Source organism: Heteronotia binoei, chromosome 1 (assembly GCF_032191835.1).
Source record: "Heteronotia binoei isolate CCM8104 ecotype False Entrance Well chromosome 1, APGP_CSIRO_Hbin_v1, whole genome shotgun sequence".
NCBI classification, from domain to species: Eukaryota; Metazoa; Chordata; class Lepidosauria; order Squamata; family Gekkonidae; genus Heteronotia; species Heteronotia binoei.
The window spans coordinates 247,922,758-247,942,413 of NC_083223.1; the positions used below are offsets into that span (position 1 = coordinate 247,922,758).

The 19,656-nt window shown below is 46.3% G+C and overlaps 1 protein-coding gene across 1 annotated transcript in view; it reads left to right on the top strand.

Annotated features, from left to right (window-relative positions):
* The window catches only part of CAD (carbamoyl-phosphate synthetase 2, aspartate transcarbamylase, and dihydroorotase), a 60,157-nt gene that overhangs the window by 20,723 nt on the left and 19,778 nt on the right, over positions 1-19,656 (top strand). Inside the window, exons 5-21 of the mRNA XM_060251181.1 lie at positions 1,154-1,295; positions 2,355-2,526; positions 2,700-2,885; positions 3,089-3,201; positions 3,435-3,577; positions 4,221-4,352; positions 5,989-6,222; positions 6,952-7,173; positions 9,000-9,188; positions 9,539-9,663; positions 10,927-11,060; positions 11,778-11,890; positions 11,999-12,252; positions 13,552-13,798; positions 16,210-16,308; positions 17,942-18,166; positions 19,175-19,357. Of these exons, the coding sequence (XP_060107164.1) occupies positions 1,154-1,295; positions 2,355-2,526; positions 2,700-2,885; positions 3,089-3,201; positions 3,435-3,577; positions 4,221-4,352; positions 5,989-6,222; positions 6,952-7,173; positions 9,000-9,188; positions 9,539-9,663; positions 10,927-11,060; positions 11,778-11,890; positions 11,999-12,252; positions 13,552-13,798; positions 16,210-16,308; positions 17,942-18,166; positions 19,175-19,357 (2,913 nt within the window). The remainder of the gene's footprint in view (positions 1-1,153; positions 1,296-2,354; positions 2,527-2,699; positions 2,886-3,088; positions 3,202-3,434; positions 3,578-4,220; positions 4,353-5,988; positions 6,223-6,951; positions 7,174-8,999; positions 9,189-9,538; positions 9,664-10,926; positions 11,061-11,777; positions 11,891-11,998; positions 12,253-13,551; positions 13,799-16,209; positions 16,309-17,941; positions 18,167-19,174; positions 19,358-19,656) is intronic.

Consider the following 19,656-nt stretch of genomic DNA (forward strand, 5'->3'; position numbering starts at 1 on the left):
CAGTGTGGCCCATAAATAGTAGCATGTGAGATATTGAGGGTCTGAACCAATAAAGTGCTTTATCTATCCAGATAGCAATCTTGGTCAAACTTCAGTCAAGTGGTGGTCAAAAATTGCCTGCTGTTTGGAAGTTGACTATATGTGAGAGATATTTCTGCCCTTGGTTTTATCGCACTGACCTTGCTCTGCAAGAGCAATGGTGATTGCCTGCCTTATGAGAGGATCTTCAGGAATACGTTTATTTTCCTCAGCACCTCCTTCCTGAGCGCCTCCCTCCAACACTGAGGAGGGAAGGAGTGTTGGCATTGGTACAGAGTAGTGATGAAAATACGATCTTTCTGGCGACGAGTTAATTTGAAAAGGGGTTCTTTGTGCGCATTGTGGGGTAGATTTTTTTCTCCCTTTGCTTTAAAAGTATCAAAAATATAAGATACACATTTGCTTATTATGATTTCTTATAAAAGTACTTGGCAGTTTGTGTTGTGTATGTATATGTGTGAGTATATGTACTGAGTGTTTGTTTGTATTGAAATAATATTTTTAAAAGTATCAAAATGTTTCATTGAGGAGACTGAGGTGTAAGGTATTGTGAGTATTAAGGGCTGAATTTTTTACATGATTGAGTAGAGGAAAAATCTTCCAGTCCAGCCCTTAAGATAAGGAGGAAATAGCTGGGACTGGCTTGTGATTGTCTTGATTAAATTGATCATTCATCAAATTATCAGGAAGGGTAACTGCTTGGGTCTTAGCAGGGGTGGGGGGAAGGCTCTTTGGTTGACTGCCACTGGAGATGGGCGTTCTCATGAGTAATGGAGGAGCTGCCTTCACATTCCTTTCATGCCCTCTGCATGACTCACTGTCTCTTTGGTGTCAGTTTGATCCAGGCTCCATTTTTAATTGCTGGGCTCATGCTAAGGTGTGCACATGTACAGGGATCAAAAATGGCAATCCCGGGGGGGGGGGGGGGATGTCCTGGGGCATCAGCCCTTGGGGTTGCTATTTTGTAGTGGCATCCATCACTGTTTCTAAAATGTCCATGAATGTGGTCTCAACAAAGTCAAGGACACTTATGCTGGAGGAAGGGAATGTTTTGACTGGGTTTTATCTGATGCTTGAGTTTTTCTTCCCTCCCCTCCCCCCCATAATATCACAGGCACCCCAAGTTTTCAATTCTGGCGGTTCTGTGCGGATCACAGCTATTGACTGTGGCTTGAAGTACAATCAAATTCGGTGTTTGTGTCAACGCGGTGCAGCTGTGACCGTGGTGCCCTGGGATCATCCACTGGACAGTGCAGGTGAGTAGCTCAGGGGAGAGGCTTGCAGGGCCCTCACCTGTGTGGGGGCTGATGGGATGCCTTAGCCATGGGGCCACTAAGAATATGCAATGACACTGAAGAGCCACATGATGGCTTACCCTGGCAGCTTGACTTATTTGAAATGATCCTTACCCAGTTTTCTGTGTTTGATGTTTAAAGTTAAAATAATACTGTTAATACAAACAACATATCAATCCACAGTCCCAACAATACAGAAAGTATATGTCGTTGTTAGCAAGAAAAAAACAGCAGCAAAACAAAGAAAAACTCTCCCCAACTTTTTAACTTGCCATCTAAAGGGTAGCACTGATTATTGTGTGTGGCTAGTTAAGTCAATAAAGGGCACTATTGGCTAATAGCATCAGCTGCTCTTTACAAGGAGGAATTATGATCTGCTAGTCTGAAATCTAATGGTTCATTACAAGGAGACAGTTTTCTAAAGTCCCTGAAAACTGGCAGAGAGAAGGGCAGTACATTTCTTTTGTTGTTGGTTGTTCTTTCTTTTGCTTTTGACATGGAAGAGCACTAAGATTCCCTTAGAGCTGGAGTGGGCCTGAAAGGCACTTTGTTGAATTGGCCCCAGTCTTATACTACCTGGGCCCACATATCTGAAGCCCTGTCTCTCCTGGTGCTGCGTCAGTTCAAGTTCCCAAATGTAGCCTCTCCTCTAATGTGTTACTGTAATGTGAAGCTGACATTCCAAGAACACAAATCTCTTTGGCAAGGTCACCCTTATCTAAGAGAGAGTGCAGCTGGTGGAGCAACTGAATTTGGTGAAGGGTACTTCAAACTACAGACACCTCTTGGGCTTCTGTAAATAAAGGTGACTCCAAAAACACCCCTATTCTGCAAAAAGGATATTGCAGCCCTATCTGGTACAAAATGACCACCTGAGTCCTAGAAAGTTAAAACCACCATTTTCATACCAGGATTATTCTTCAGTTTAGTAGCTTGCATCCCAGCACGTTGCTAGCACCAGGCTTCTGTTCAAGACATCCGCAGCCTCATTTGGATCAAATTCCCTCTTTACCCTCCCAGAATTTGATGGGCTTTTTATCAGCAATGGACCCGGGGACCCAGTGTTCTGCCAAGCAACTGTTGCCAACCTGCGCGGTGTTTTGGAACTGCCAGCCCCTAAGCCTGTCTTTGGGATCTGCTTGGGCCACCAGCTGCTAGCACTGGCCATTGGGGCCAAGACCTACAAGATGAAGTAAGTGTGCATGCTTGGGAAAGGGTGGGGAGGGCTGGAATAGCCAGGTGAGCTTTCTTGAGAGATGCTAACTGGCCCAGCCTCTTCACCACAAAATAACCTTTCTTTGTGGATGGGCTCTCCAGTTGCTCTCCCAGGCTGGGCCTTGTTTCATCTTGTCATTTCCTCCTCAGGTACGGGAACCGTGGGCACAACCAGCCTTGTCTCCATGAAGGCTCTCAGCGCTGTTTTATCACCTCCCAGAACCATGGCTTTGCAGTGGACCCAGCTAGCTTGCCAGCTGGCTGGACACCTCTCTTCACAAATGCCAACGACCGCTCCAATGAGGGCCTTGTGCATGACTCAAAGCCCTTCTTCAGGTGGGAGCAGCCCCTGGGGAGAAGCCATGTGGGGGACGCTGTGATCTCTGTGGGAAGTGGCTGGCTTAGGGAGGGGCACAAGGTGAATTGGATGGAGCACTGGCTGTCACAGTGTATCGTGTGCCTGTGTAAGTCTGAAGGCACTTAGGACATCAGCTGTGGTTTCTGACCCTCACATGTTCCCCTGCTTTCTCCCCTCCCAGTGTGCAATTTCACCCAGAGCACAAAGCTGGCCCAACGGACCTCGAGTGTCTTTTTGATGTTTTCCTGGAGACCGTACACAACTTGATTGCTGGAGGGCAGAATCCCAAGACAGGTGAGAACAGTAGGGCAAGGCTGGTTGTTATTTTTTTTTTTTGAGGATCCATGGAAAGCCTGGTTTTGCTCTTATACTGCACCCAAACTGGGGAACAGTTGCTGAAGTCACCCTCCCTTCTTTCCTGTCTGGGGTTTGCATGGCTGGCTTAGATGGGTTTGGGGGGCTTTGCATGGGGAAGAGTAACAGATTTCCCTAATTAATGGGATTGGCTTTCATCTGTCTCTCTCTAGTGCGTGAGCGGCTGCAGGACTGCCTGCAATCTGCAGAAGCCCCGCTTGCCAGTGATGTGTCCCGGCCTCGTAAGGTGCTAATCCTGGGCTCTGGGGGCCTTTCGATAGGGCAGGCGGGTGAGTTTGACTACTCTGGCTCTCAGGTGAGTGTAAATGTGAGGATGTGGAAAGTCTGGAGGGGTGGGTGGGTATTGTTTGTTGTGAATGAGAGTTATGAGGGGAGAGCAGGAAAAACAGGTGGTGCAAAGGTGTTAAGTTGGTACAGGAGATCTCCAAGGAGAACTGAGAGGCATCTGGAAAGTGCAAAAAATGTTTCTCAGCTTGCTCTCTGGTTGTGGAATCTTTGGTGTCATCATGTTCTCAAGGTGATATCAGAGATTCTTTTGTAGGAGAGCACTTGGTGGCTGAGGTTTATCAGCCCACACTTACTGCAATACACTACAGTAAAGTGTTCAGTAAAGCACATACCTGTCAGCCAGACAACTGTATGCATTTACATCCCCCTGTGTCTTACAAGGTGAAGGGATACATGAAATCACCCTCTCCGGAAGAGTGACCCAAACTCTGTAAACACCACCTTTGAGCTATTCTCTAGACATTTTTATTAATGCCTAGAGTGGTACAGTGGTTACAGTGTCAAACCAGGACTGAAGAGACCTGGGTTGAAATTCCTTCTCAGACATGAAACTTTTGGAGGGACCTTTGTTCAGGAACTTGCTATATTCCCAGCCCACCTCTTGGGGTTGTTTTGAGGATATAATGAAACCTAGTTTCTCTCCTTACCAGGCTATCAAAGCCCTCAAGGAAGAAAGCATCCAGACTGTGCTGATCAATCCCAACATTGCCACGGTGCAGACCTCTAAAGGCCTGGCGGACAAGGTCTACTTCTTGCCCATCACCCTTGACTATGTTACCCAGGTGAGTTGAGCTTTTCTATCTCACTCCACCCTGTGCACTGTGCCATACCTGTCAAATCTCTGCTTCCATTTGACCTTTGTCAGGAAAGTGTGACACCAGGATGGCCTGGCTTTGGGTGGAAGGGTAGATTTTGATGGTAGGTGTTACCTATCCCACTGCTGCAGTCCTATTGTGTCCCCCAACACAAACAGGTTGTGTCTGCTTTCATTGACCCTTGAAGTCAGTGCTGTTGAGCTACAAACCAGCTCCTCTTGGGTTTCTACCACCATTGTTTTCTTTTACTTGGGAAACTCAGCAATGCCTTCCCTGGTCCCTGTGGTGCTTTAGATTGAGAGGGACCATTGCCTCTGTGGAATAAAATGTATCATGCACCTCTTATTCACAAATCTACCTAGCTTCCATCCAACACTTTACCCGCTGGCAGGAGGCTAACAAGGAATGTAAAATAGTGAAGGCAGTTGCATAGCTTAAGAATGGGTATGCAAGGGCACAACATTCTAATGTGATTTCTTGCTTGCTGTTCTGTGTAAGGATACAGCACTTACCTGTTAGCCAGACAGCTGTATGCATCTGCATCTCTTTCTCTCTTGCATGGTGAAGGGATACATGAAAACAATCTCTCTGGAAGAGTGACCCAGACTCTGTAAACTTCAGCTTTTTTCTCTCTCAGGTTTTTGGTCCATCTTTTAAGGACTAGCAATTAGGTCAGTTCATTCCTTGCTTGGCAAACTGTCTCATTGATCCCTCAACTGAGCCAGTTCAATCCAGCTACTTTTTAGCCAGGTTGAATAATAGAATAGAGTTGGAAGGGATCTCCAAGGTGATCTATCCCCTTCACAATGCAGGAAATTCATAACTACCTCCCCCCACCCCCAGTTACCCCCGCTTCATGCTCCAAAGATGGAAGGAAAAAAAAACACTCCAGGATCTTTGCCCAAACTGGCCTGGAGAAAATTATTTCCTGAGCCCAAAGTGACAATCAGCATTTCCCTGGGTGTGTAAGAAAGGGCCACAAGAACTAAGCACTGATGCAACCCTCTCTGCCCTCCCTCTCATGATCTGCCTAAGTTCACAGAATCAGTATTGCTGTCATCTAGCCTCTGTTTGAAAACCTCCAAAGAAGGAGAGCCCACCACCTCCTGAGGAAGCCTGTTCCACTGAGAATCTGCTCTAATCATTTGAAAAGTGGAAACTAGAAAAGTGAAACTCGGGCCTAAAGGTGTGGTTCATCTGCTTTGCATGCTGGAGGTTTCAGGTTCAATCCTCAGCATCTCGAAAGGACCAAGCAGTAGTTTTCTGCCTGAGACTTGGAAAGCTGCAGCCAGTAAGAGTGGACAACACTAACCTTGAAAGACCTGTGGTCTAACTTGGTATAAACCAACTTCGTGTGTTCATCTCCACTTTCCCTTCTATGTGTTGATTATCATCTCTCAGATGAAAAATTGGACCATTTCTTTCAGTGGTGTTCAGGAGTGAACAAGGCTGATTAATGTTCCAGGGCAAAATTCAGGAATTAAAGAATGCCTTTTGTCTGTCTTTGTGGAATACAAGACTGAAGTTTGCCATGAGTTGTATATGGAGAAACTTCCTTGGCCCTTCCCTCTTCCACAGTGGCCTTTTTCCTCCCTATGGATAGGTGATCAAGAATGAGCGTCCAGATGGTATCCTGCTGACCTTTGGAGGACAAACAGCACTGAACTGTGGCGTGGAACTGACCAAGGCTGGTGTGCTGGAGCGGTATCAAGTGCGTGTCCTGGGCACCCCCGTGGCTTCCATTGAGATGACTGAGGACCGCAAGGTCTTCGTGGAGAAGATGGAGGAAATCGGAGAACACGTGGCCCCCAGTGAGGCCGCCTGCTCCATCGAACAGGTATGGGGTTAACCTTGCTTTGACAAATGGGGTTTTCTTTGAATAGCCAAAGTGACTATAACGTTCTGACCCTGACTAATTACATGGCAAGAATTGTACTATGATGATGAGTGCAGTTCAGGGAGGAAAGCTCAAGGTTGACTAAAGGGAACCTCCACATCCAGAGGCAGTAAATCTCTGAATGCTGATGGTACTAGGAGATGACATTAGGGCAAGGTCCTGGCTTTATATGCCTTATTTGTTGGTCCTCCAGGCAAGGTAGTTGGCTGCTGTGTGAAATAACATAGTGGACTGGTCTGATACAATGGGGCTGGTCTTTTATTCTTAGGAGCTCATTTCAGCCAAGGCTCAATATAGAGTGCCTCAGTACAAATACAGAATGCCTTTTCCCCTCATCCAGTGATCACAAACTGCCCCTGTGTTTCTGGGATTAAGAGAACAGGTTCCCAGTGAAGATTTTGTGACTAGTTCTTGGAGGTGGATTGCTGTGAAAGCATTATTCTTGGCATAATCTCTAGGAAGGGTTTTCTGGCCTTTGGGGAACAGTGAATCTTGGGTAGGATACTGGCAGTGACTTAGAGCCTACCTGGCTAAATCATACCTGGATGCTGATGGTATCTTCTTGTGTGCTAAGTCCATGGAGACTTGTGTTCCTAAATGCTTCCTCTTCATCCCTCAGTAGTTACTATGGCAGTGGAGCAGCCTTTCCTTCTCTCTCCCCACTCACAGGCTCAGGCAGCAGCTGAACGGCTTGGCTATCCGGTGCTCATGCGTTCAGCCTATGCGCTGGGTGGGCTGGGCTCTGGCTTTGCCAATGGAAAAGAGGAACTGACGGCACTCGTGAGCCAGGCCTTCACCCACACCTCGCAGGTGCTGGTGGACAAATCACTCAAGGGCTGGAAGGAGATAGAGTATGAAGTGGTTCGAGATGCTTATGACAACTGCATCACGGTAAGAGCCTTGGGGATTTGGGAATGAGGGCAGGGTTTTTATCTCTGAGTCCAAAGGAAAGGAGGCATGGCTAAATTTTGTAGAATGGTTAGCATAATTAACCAGCCAAATCTTTGGCTGCAGGGTATTTGTCTGTACAGAGGCTGGACTGTAACTATTCATGATTTGTAGCAACTGGTCCTTTCTGAGCCCTGTGTACATCTAACAGGGTGCAAGGTGCAGAAAAACAAATTAGACTACCCAGACTGAACCACTTTTAGTGTGGCAGGATTGACCAGGCCCCAAAATTCTGTGGTCTCTTGTCTGTGACTTGCCCTCTGTTCTTCTGCATCACTTAAAAAAGAGAAGGGCCAGGAGTGTTTGCTTCTAAAAATAATGATTCCCCCTTTGACTGATGTGGTTAATCCTGGCAGCCTTGCATCAAAGTTTGGCTCACTGATTCAGATATGTACATGGCATTGAGTGTTGCCCCCTTGCTTTGTCAGGCCTCTGGCTTCCCCCCTCTCATTCCTTTCTCAGCATATAAGGCCTCCTATCCCTGTACTGTCTACGAGGTCTCTCTCCAGGTCCAGTGGCCTTTCTGTTTGCTCCCTCTTTCTCTCTGCTTGTTTGGTGTAGTGGTTAAGTGTGTGGACTCTTATCTGGGAGAACCGGGTTTGATTCCCCACTCCTCCACTTGCACCTGCTGAAATGGTCTTGGGTTAGCCATAGCTCTGGCAGAAGTTGTCCTTGAAAGGGCAGCTGCTGTGAGAGCCCTCTCAGCCCCACCCACCTCACAGGGTGTCTGCATTATTTACAGCATTTATTTCCTCTGTTCCTCAGCCCACACTCTCTCTCTTTCCAATGAATCTGCTTCTTCGTTTTCTGTCTCATGGGCCTTAGTGCTGCTTCCCCTCTCTCTTCCTTTCTGCCTACCCAACATTTCTGCTTCTCCTTCCTGGCAAGTGGAGACAGTTCCTCCCATTTCCTGAAGCCCTGTGGTGCTGCCTAGGTAAGCTGGCAAGGCCAGTTCACCATCCAGCTGACCACGTGGGCAGGCACCAAATCAATGGGAGTGGATGGCAGCATGGGAAGAGCTGATGCAGGCTACAGAAGACATGTTATTTCTGCATCCACCCAGTCTTGGCTCAGGAGAAGGGGGATTTGGGTTGGCTCAATTGATCCAAGGCTTGCTCATTGTTTCTGTCTCAGAAGCTGCGCTGTGTGCTGATATTCTGTTGCTGACACTTTCCTCCTCAGTAATTAGAACAATGCTGCAGCTAGGCTGTTTTCTCATCTGTCAGTGCCAGCATCTTCACCATCTCAGCATGAACTTCAAGAAGAAAAAGAGTTGGTTTCTATACTGTGCTCTTTTCTACCTTCCTGAGTCTCAAAGGGTCTCTCTTTCCAGTATGGTGTAATGGTTAAGAACTGTGGACTCTAATCTGTAGAACTGGGTTTGATTCCCCACTTCTCCCAAGAAGTCTGCTGGATGACCTTGAACCAGTTTGAGAGTTCTCTCAGAATCTCTCAGCCCCTCCTACCTACCGAAGTGCCTGTTGTAGGGAGAGGAAGGGAGAGTGATTGTAAGCCACTTTGAGATTCTTTAAGGTAGAGAAGGCAGGGTATAAAACCCAACTCTTCTCCTACTTCTTCCTTTCCCTTTCCTCCCCCAAGCAGTGTAAATCAAATTATATCATTAAAGTTGGGAGATCTTGGGTTAATATGTGGAAATCTAATTTTTGTACATGATGGACAGATCTGATCTGTGTGACTGTGGCTTGGTTTGCTGTTGAGTGTTCTGAAGCAGGGAACTTCCTTCCTTCTCCCCTTTCCTTCTCTCCTAGGTGTGTAATATGGAGAACCTGGACCCTCTGGGCATCCACACTGGGGAATCTATCGTGGTGGCCCCCAGCCAGACACTCAACGACCGGGAGTACAACCTGCTGCGCACCACGGCCATCAAAGTGGTTCGGCACCTGGGGATTATTGGCGAGTGCAACATCCAGTACGCGCTGAACCCAGAGTCTGAGCAGGTGAGCCTCTGCAGGGGTAGAATTGCGGACATTGGTCTGAGCTGTGGCTCAGTGGTAGGGTGCTGGCTTTGCATGCAGAAGATCCCAGGTTTGTCCCCCTGGCCACATCTTCAGCTAAAAGAATCTCCAGTAGCTGGGCTGGTGGAATGACCTTTCTCTTCCTGAGAGCCTCTGTTAGTCTGATTCAGTACAGCTTCATTTGACTCCCAGGAATTCTATGCCTGGAGGTGGGGAGGAGTATATTGGTGGTGGGAGTAGGCAGACTTCTTTGCTCTGCTCACCATAGCTGGCCTTTGGTTGGCCTTGTTTGCTGCATTTCTTTCTGTCTCTCCCCTTTCCCAATTCCACAGTACTACATCATAGAGGTGAACGCCCGGCTCTCACGGAGTTCTGCATTGGCAAGCAAGGCCACCGGTTACCCATTGGCCTATGTTGCTGCCAAGCTGGCTTTGGGCATCCCTTTGCCTGTCCTCAGGTAATGTCTGTACAACTCTTGGGGCTTGGGGTGGCGGTGTTGGTGTTGGTGGTGAGAATGCATTGCATTGCTTGATCCTACCTTGGAGTCTGCTGACTCACTTCTTCTCATTGGACAGGATGATGTTTCATGTAAATGAAGAGAATTTGGCGACCTTGCTGTTTTTCAGCCTGGCCTACCTCATATTTTATTAATTTTTTTCATTTATACGCCACAAAGTGGCTTGAACTTCCCTGTTTTATCCTCACAGTATCCATGTGAGATAGTGTAGGGCAGCTGAGAGTTGGATGACTGGCCCAAGGTCACCCAGCAAGCTTCCATGTAAAGTGAAGATTCAAACCTGGGTCTTCTAGATCTGTCTGACATGCTAACTGCTAAACCACAATGGCTATCTAAGGGTTGGTTGGGACAGGGGAGAACTGTGCATGCTTGCTTTGAGGTTTTTGTTTTTTTTTATGAACGGGGGATAAAATATACAGAAGTGTTCTTTCTGCTTGACTCTTTTAGAGCAAACCTCTTGCTTTGCCATAATTTTCCTTGAAGCATGTTGGACCTAATTTGTCTTTTAAAAACTACATGCTTGCATAAAGGGTTGCTCGTCATAGCTGCTTTGGCAGCATCTCAGATTTGATTATTTATTATTTTTTATTTATAACCCGCCCTTCCCCTAATGGGCTGTGAGCAGGTAACAATAATTTTACATCATCTGGCTCAGTCTCCTTTCTCTCACAGCACAATGGCTCAGAGGGGAAGAGACAACCCCTGCTGATTTGGAGACAAAGAACCCAGGCTTTGCTCTGTCTTGGATGTTCAACTTTGCTTCCTTTTGTCCTCTTCATCATGGTGTGCTGATGCTCACTTTATTCTCCCTAAGCACACACTCCATTTCGGTCTCCTAGTACCCACTAGCCCTGCCTTCCTTTCCCACCCTGCCAGCTACAAGAGTGTGCTTCAAGAGCACACTTGACAACATCCCCCTCCCCCAACACTCTGCAAAAGTATTGATATCAAAGCACTATTTTAAAAAGAATTATGTGAAAAGAGAAGGTGAACTTAGAAAAAGCTCTTTCCCAGCCTGGCTTTCCCCATGTGTGAATTTTCCAGCATTGGGATGGGGTGAAGTCGTAGAAGATTGGTGCCATTACTCCTTTCTGGCTGTAATGACTCCCTCATTTTCTCATGGAATGGGACATGTCGCTACCTTGGTGCCTCCATCTCCACCCTGCCCTGGGCTGACCCTTCTTTGTTACTTCCCTGCTCCAGGAATTCTGTCACCAACTCCACCACAGCCTGTTTTGAGCCCAGCCTGGATTACTGTGTCGTTAAGATCCCCCGTTGGGACCTCAGCAAGTTTCTGCGTGTCAGCACCAAGATTGGCAGTTCCATGAAGAGTGTGGGTGAGTGGTGGGGGAAGACTTTGCTGGTGATGGGTCCTGAAGCTGAGAGGAGCAGGGCTTTTCCCAGAATGCTGATCACCTACACTTGGATGTTCCATTGGTGTTCCTATCAGTTGCCTGTGTTACTTGCTTCTGTTATCCCCTGCTTCCTTTGCCAATTAATCTGTTTTGCATCCATGTTCATGGTGTCAGGGCAGGTCTGGTGACGTGATTCTGATCGCACAGGATCCTGCATCATGCTTTGAAACTCCACCCCCCATGTCTCTTACTCTCTCATTTTGTACTGAACATTTAGTCTAATAAAGGAGACTGGAGAATTTGATAGCCTGCACTGATTGCTTTGCAGTAGCTTAGTCCTCATAAAAGGAGGGACTGTGGCTCAGCATCTGCTTGGCATGTAGAAGATCCCAGGTTTAATCCCAGGCATGTCCAGATAAAAAGACCAGGCAGTAGGTGATGTGAAACATCTCAGCCTGAAAGCCTGGAGAGCCGCTGCCAGTCTGAGTAGATAGTATTGTGACCCTGATGGATCAAGGGTCTGATTCAGTATAAGGCAGCTTCAGGTATTGACTGACTTGCAATTGTACAAATTTTTCCGCAAAGCAGAGATGCAGTGGTTGCAACAAAGAAGCACCATCAGTTTGGTATTAACAGACATGTGAAAATGGCAGTGTTTTCAGAGAAGTTTCACTGGTACCCACTATTCTCTTCTGACAGGTGAGGTTATGGCCATTGGAAGGAGCTTTGAGGAGGCCTTCCAAAAGGCGCTGCGCATGGTGGACGAGAACTGTGTGGGGTTTGACCACACTGTGAAACCAGTCTCTGACATGGTAGGCTTTCCATTGGAAGCAAAGGTGGGAGGGATGCCTAATGGACTTCCATGAACTTGGGAACAAGCACTCAGGGCTGTGTCCTGTCACCTTTCCCCACCACTACAGGAACTGGAGACTCCGACGGACAAGCGGATTTTTGTGCTGGCAGCTGCCCTGCGGGCTGGCTACTCCATTGAGCGCCTCTATGAGCTCACCAAGATCGACCGCTGGTTCCTGCACAAGATGAAGAACATCACTGACCACGCCCTGTGTCTGGAGTCATATCGCCAGGCTGAGCCGGGCTCCATGCCAGCCACGGTGCTCAAGCTAGCCAAGCAGCTGGGCTTCTCAGACAAGCAAGTGGCTCAGGCTGTCCTCAGGTACTTGCAAGATCGTGGAGCTGAAAGCAACCGCAATAATCTGTGTAATTCAGAAACCTGCCTCAAAGCAGAGACATGGAACCAGCTTCCTTCCTCCATGCCAGACAGCAGGGACATTGCCTGCTGGGGGAAGGATTAGGGAGGAGGAGGCAGAATCTGCAGAAAGAAAGATGGAAACTGCGTGAGAAAAAGCTGCAGGCTATATTGTGCTGATGAGCTAGTGTAGGTGTCCATCATGTGGTGCTTGTGAGGACTGTAGCACCTTTCTTGGTGCCCACCAATGTTCCCTCTAAGCTGCAGCTTCTTGTGAGCAAAAATTCTACTTTGTGAGCTACTGGTAGTAAAGTTGTGAGCTTCTGGCATTCAAGTTGTGAGCTACTGCATAAATCATTGTGCTTGGGGGCCATTTTTCCTGAGCTAAGGCAAAAAAGTGTGAGCTGGAGGCTAAAAATCTGTGAGCTAGCTCACACTACCTCAGCTTAGAGGGAACACTGTGCCCACCCAGTGTTTTTAGAAAGTGGGTGGGGCTCCTGCCCACCTGGGCTTCTGATTGGCCACTGAAGATCTGATTGAGTATGCAGATTTGTTTTATTTTCTGCACCCCTCTTTCCCAAGATATTTTTAATTAATTCTCTTCTCCCATTCACCTGGGCTTCCTCTGGGAGTGTGGCTCCGCCTCCTGTGGTAGCCATTTTGTGGTTGCACCCATTACTCTGTGTCAAAATTCTGAAGATACCCACAGACACAAAAAGGTTGGGGATCCCTGTGTTACAGTGTCAGATAGGATTGGGAAAATCCAGACTTGAATTCCTAATTTGCTGGGTGATGTTGGACCCAGTTACATACTCTCAGCCTAACCTCTCTTGCACAGTGGTTGTTCTGAGAATAAAACAAAAGCATGGAGAACAATATTGTGTGATAAGCCACTTATGGTCCCATTCGGGATCAAAGTAAGATAATAATATCCAGATAAATAAATAAGGAATTAGACTTTGCTTCCTGCTGTGCACTACTCTTACTTTATGTAAGAATTTTTAAATCCATCCCTTTCTTCCAAGCAGGTCAGGGAAGCTTACATATTCCCCCCTTCTCTGTTTTATCCTCATACCCTTCTGTGAGGTATGTTAGGCTGAGGGAGAGTGACTGGCCCAAGATCATTCAGTGAGTTTACACGGTGGAGTAACAATTTGCACCGGCGTCTCCCAGGTCCTGCACTCTAAACCCTACACTAATCTGGGCAAAAACCCGTTCACCCACCCTGCTCTTATCTATCTACCTCCCTCCATCCCTCCCTTGCAGTACAGAATTAGCTGTGAGGAAGATGCGGCGTGACCTGAAGATCCTGCCGGTGGTGAAGCAAATAGACACAGTAGCGGCTGAGTGGCCAGCCCAGACCAACTACCTCTACCTCAGCTACAATGGAACTGAGCATGACCTGGTCTTCCGTGAGCCTCACGTCATGGTCATTGGCTCTGGCGTCTACCGCATCGGCAGTAGTGTAGAGTTTGACTGGTGTGCTGTTGGATGTATCCAAGAGCTGCGCAAGGTGAGAACTTACATTCCTTTTCCCAGTGGACATCCTGAAGCCTGCCTTGAGACAGTGAAACATCTAGAAGCCAGGATTCCTTCCGTTATTCTCTTAAGTCTCACAAATGTCTGCTCCTCTCCATGTCCTAGCTAGTGATGAATGTTGTGCTGCTGCACATTAGGGAGTTAATTGGTCTTGACACCTGCGAACCCTCATACACTGAGCACTCAAGGCAAGCGGTGGTTTCCTGAAATAGCAGGCCAGGTTGGGCTAGCCTAATCTCCACAGCTTTATTGACATTGAGGGACTTGCTCTTACTCATGTGGTGGTAGCTAGATTGGAGGGGGTGTTACCCAGATGGGCCAGTGGTGTGTATACTTTGATCAAAGGTGCATCTTTCCTTTAAGGGGTCAGAAGCTTTTCCACACCTGTGCTTGGGGCAAATATGATTGAGACCATATTACTTCTGTCTACCAAGTTCCAAGATCTGATCTGACACCTCATAAGGGGGTACATATTCTTATAATAAATGGGCATCGGTTTAAAGTTATGGATCTAGGAAGAAAAAGAATAATAGCAAACTGGATACAGAGTTCAAAACATGTGCAATCATATGTTCTAAATAAATGTTGTACAAAGGTTAACTTCTACTAACCTAAACAAATAGTACTGAATAAAAGAGAGTCTAAAAAGAAACGGGGGCAGGGAGAAGGAGTGAGAAAGATATATTAGCCTGTCCTGGTGAGTGAAATCTGGTAGAATCTGTCACAGGAAGGAGTCAGCAGTGTGAGAGAAGACAAGATGGAGGAACTGAGCACAGTTGCTTGCATTGGGATAGCTGGTCCAATGCATAGTCACACACACCTTCCCCCAAGGCTCATTTTCATCCAGAAGTTTGTGGCCAGTAACTAGAGCCCACTATTGAGATGGGACCCAGCAGCTGGAACACAAAAACTGGGATTCTTCTGGCTAACTTTATACCGCATAAGTGTGAAGACAGAAGAGAAATAAGATGCTTTTCAAAGCAGATTTGTTGGGAGTCAGAAGTTTCAAACTTCATTGGCAGATCAGGAACAGAACAAGGAGGGGGAAATTTGGAGTATTTATTACTTCTTTGAAGAGCTCCATGGTGCAGAGTGGTAAGCTGCAGTACTGCAGTCCAAGCTCTGCTCATGACCTGAGCTCAATCCCCAGCAAAAGCTAGGTTCAGATAGTCAGCTCAAGGTTGACTCAGCCTTCCATCCTTCCGAGGCCAGTACAACAAGTACCCAGCTTGCTGGGGATAAAGTATAGATGATTGGGGAAGGCAATGGCAAACCAACCCGTAAAAAAGCCTGCCATGAAAACATTGTGATTTGACATCATCCCAGAGTCAGAAATGACTAGTGCTTGCACAGGGTTTACCTTTATTGCTTCTTTGAGGAAGTGTATGGCCCAAATAGAATAAGAAGCTTAGGTTATGTGGTCACTGTCAGTTTGGATTGAATTCCAGGAGAAAATATAGTGAAGGAAATAAATATATTGAAATCAGAGACTGATGAGTTGATGTGTCCTTCTTAACTAATGGACAGATCCTGTTATTGCTTGTGGAATGCTGACTGTAATTAATTGAGATATAGTTATTAGTTTTGAAGAGGAGGGGAGAGTGAGCTCACTCACATTTGCCTTTTCCCAAGCATGGGGGCAATAACATTACATTCTCTCCTTTAAGTGATGTGATTTGCTTTACAGTGTTTTCCTTCTGCCCCCAGATTGCAATCTACTAGTTCAAGCTCTGGTAGAAACAAAACAAAAAGGATTCATAGCCCTTTTGGGGATAGTATTTTTTATTTTATATAAATAATACAAACATTGAAAAAAGGCAAGATAAGATAGAAATATCAGTGTTTCATTTATACATAAACAGTCATATTTTGATCAACAAAAGCATAAATATCAATAAATGAGAAAACCCATCATTTATGATAATGTCTAATAAATTGTAATTGATAGCATTTTTCTATCTATAAAATTGTTGAACAGATCTTTTGTTATGTACAAATTACTAGTATACATTTGTTTTGGTCTAGTCTACTTTCAATTACATTTTAATTCCTAACGTTTCTGACCTTAGGTTTTTGTAAGCATAAACATTATAAATATAGGTTTCTCAGTTCTGTCTCTTAATCCTTCTGGACTTCATCATTTGATTCTTATTTTAATCTTTAAAGCTTTCCAGCCTAATTTGATCAAATGTATGCAAAAAATACATTCCATTTTTCTTGATGCATAACCCTTCTGGAGGATCGGTGAAGGGATCCCAGCTAAATACATAAGTGCTGATTTGAAAGCCTGCTCGTGGGGTAATAGATGGGAAGCATAGATTCCAAAAGAAGTTCCACGTGCCTGGATAATATTTCTTCTTTCTTCCCCCCCCCTCCCCACCACAGATGGGCTACAAAACCATCATGGTGAACTACAACCCTGAGACGGTGAGCACGGACTATGACATGTGTGATCGTCTCTACTTCGATGAGATGTCCTTTGAGGTGAGTCCTGCACATTTGTATTCTGGGGGCCTGGTAGGCGGTTCTCAAGAGTGCTCCCCCCCCCACAGTTGTAGAATTCAAGGGGAGGCAGTGAGCCAGTGTAATGAGAGAAAGCAAGTGTGGCCTAGTGATTAAGAGCTGTGGGCTCTTATCTGGAGAACCGGGTTTGATTTCCCACTTCTTCTCCACATGAAGCCTGCTGATTGACTTTGGGCCAGTCACTGTTCTCTCAGAACTCTCTCAGCCCCACCTACCTCACAAGGTGGCTGTTGTGGGGTGAGGAAAGGAAGGTGATTGTAAGCAGCTTTGAGACTCCTTAAGGAAGAGAAAAGCAGGATATAAAAACCAACTGTTCTTCTCTTTTCTGCACTTTGCCCCTCAACCTGGAGAATTTCTCTGCTTTGTTTCCAGCTGTAGTTCGGGGTCCCTGCCAGTCTGCCAAGTTAGAACCTCTGCTGTGGCAGGACCTCTGGGATATGGGGGTCCCATGTTTGAATCCCCACTCTCCCATTGTAGTAGTCTGGGTGATGCTGGATTGGTTGAATTGTTTTAGCTTAACCTACCTCATAGGGTGATTGTGAGGATAAAATGGAAGAGGGGGAGAAGAAGGAGAAATGATGATGTAAGCAGCTTTCAGTCTCTGTTGCAGAGAAAACCAAGGTAGAATTATCTAAATCAATTAAAAGGTGGGGTTTCCTCTCTCCTAGTTCTTTATTTCCTTTCCGTATAGAAAGCACTTACCTAAGATGCCTTCTGAAATCCTCTAATAAATAACTTGGATTTTCTAATCCTCTAATAAATAACTTGGTCGTTCCCCACCCCCCACCCCCCAAAAACCTCTTTTGTGGGGGGTGGGGAACGACTCCTTGGCACTGTGCAAAATTCCTTTGAATACCTATTGTGTGTAGGTTGTTGGCTATGCTAGTAAGAACTGCATCAGTATAGTATAGTTGTTACAGTGTGGGGACTAGAATCTGGGAGACCTGGGTTTGAATCTCCGCTCTGCCCTGAATGCTTTTTGGATGGCCTTTTGCCAAGTCAGTCTTCCTCTCAGCCTAACTTGCCTCATAAGGTTGTTATGAAGATAACATGAAATAGGAGAGAATGTTGTGATCTGCTTTGTGTATCCCTTGGAGAGAAAGGGGGGGGGGGCGGGTTATAAATGGAGTAAAATAAATACAAATGTCAAAATTCCAGAAGTCATCTGTGCAGTGAGAATTAGAAGAAGAGACTGGATTTATACCCTGCCCTTCACTCAGAGTCTTAAAGTGGCTTACAGTCTCCTCTTCCTCTTCCCACAACAGACACCCTGTGAGTAGGTGGGGCTGAGAGAACTCTGAGAGAACTAGGGTTGTACCTGGGACAGTCTGGATGGGAGACCACAATACCCCGCTGATGACATTGGACTAAATTTGTGAAATCAAATTGGATTGGTTACTGCTCATAAAGGTACTTTTGTTTGCAGAAAATGCGAGGATATAGGTTTATGTTTTTGCTATTGCAAGGCTGGATTTTTTTGGAGCTGACTATGGGGTTCTCATAAGCTGCCTCTGGTTTCAGCCGTGTGAAGCATTCACTCATCCTTACCTTATTCTATTTTCCTCCCTCCTCCCCCCCATCTTGCTTGTGACAGGTGGTGATGGATATCTATGAGCTAGAGAACCCCGAGGGTGTGATCCTGTCCATGGGAGGGCAGCTTCCCAATAACATTGCCATGGCGCTGCACCGGCAACAGTGCAGGATCCTGGGCACTTCCCCTGAGGCTATCGACTCCGCCGAAAACCGGTTCAAGTTTTCCCGCCTTCTGGACACCATCAACATCAGTCAGCCCCTCTGGAAGGAGCTGTCAGACATGGAGGTAAAAAGCCCACAGTTGGTACCCAGGAACTTCTGGCAGGTCTGCAAGACAGAGTAGGCAATGGGTCTCCTTTAATGGCTCCCAGGAATTGGCATTGTGACATTGGCAGGCATAGGATAAGCTGAAATTTTTCCACCTGGGGTGTTTGGGGTGAGTGGGAGAGAACTAGGATCCAAGCAAGACTCACTCCTCTGCTTTCTTATGAATAATACAAAATGGTTGTGGGGACGATGACAACTGATTTTCTGAAATTGTGGGATGTTTGCTTTTGCTTGCCTTGTTGAGCTGCACGTGGATTTAGGGGAGGGACCTGGGCTGCTTCCACATGGAGATGATTCTCACTGTAGCTCTCATTGCTACTGCAAATGGCAGAGCAAGCCTGTAATGCTTCTGGTTGCAGAGTTATAAGAAGAAATGTGCAGCCATTACATCTCCCCTTATAACTTTGCAACCAGAAGAACTAGAGGCTTGCTGTTTCTTAAAATGAAATTTGGGAACTAGTACATATTGCTACTACCAATTAAAAAAGAAAAGACCTGGGGGGAAAATTCTAGTGTGTGCATGTGAGGAAATCACTGGCTCTGGAACTGAGGTAAGGAAAATGATGCCAATGTGGGTAGGACCTGAAAAACGTGCACTTTCACATCCACATGGTGACCAAAGGGGCTTTGACAGTGATGTTTCTGAAAATACCAAGCCATGTTTGGGAAAGAGTTCAATACAATGTGAGAAATCACAGAAAATGAGGTCACTTGAATGCTCCTGAAAAAATTGCTGCTTTAAGGAAGCCAAGATGGAGCAGAACTTCCATGTGGAAACAGCCGAAGATGCACTCAGGGACTTCCTTATAGTAAAAAGAGTTTGGAGGTCCCTGTTCTTTGCCTGAAAATGTAAATAGAAACTGTGACAGAGGATGTGCCAATGTTGGCAGGGTGTGTGTGTGTGTTGTATCTCACTTCAAGTACCCTCATCACCATCTAGTGACATTTATGCATGTCTGTCCTGCAGTCGGCCAAACAGTTCTGCTGCAAGGTGGGATATCCCTGTGTGGTGCGCCCTTCCTATGTACTCAGCGGTGCTGCTATGAACGTGGCCTACTCAGACAGCGATCTGGAGAGGTTCCTCAACAATGCTGTCGCTGTCTCCAAGGAGCAGCCAGTTGTCATCTCCAAGTTCATCCAAGAAGCCAAGGTGAGCGGGGTTGTTGGGGTGGGAGTCAGGTGTGATGTTGCCAACAGCCTGTTGCAGAGATGCTCATAGCATTGCTCTGTTGTGGGATAGCAGATGGGCTTGCACCAAGATAACTTCTGAACTATGGACCACCAGAAAAGCAGGAGATTTGCTTGGCCTGCATGTAGTTCTCCTCCAAGGAAGTGGCACTAGGAAACCCCTGCTAAGCAAACAGGTTTATTTAGGAGATTTAAATTAAAACGTCTTGGGCTAAGACAGTAGGAAGCAAAGGAATAAGAATAAATGGATATTGCTGTTTC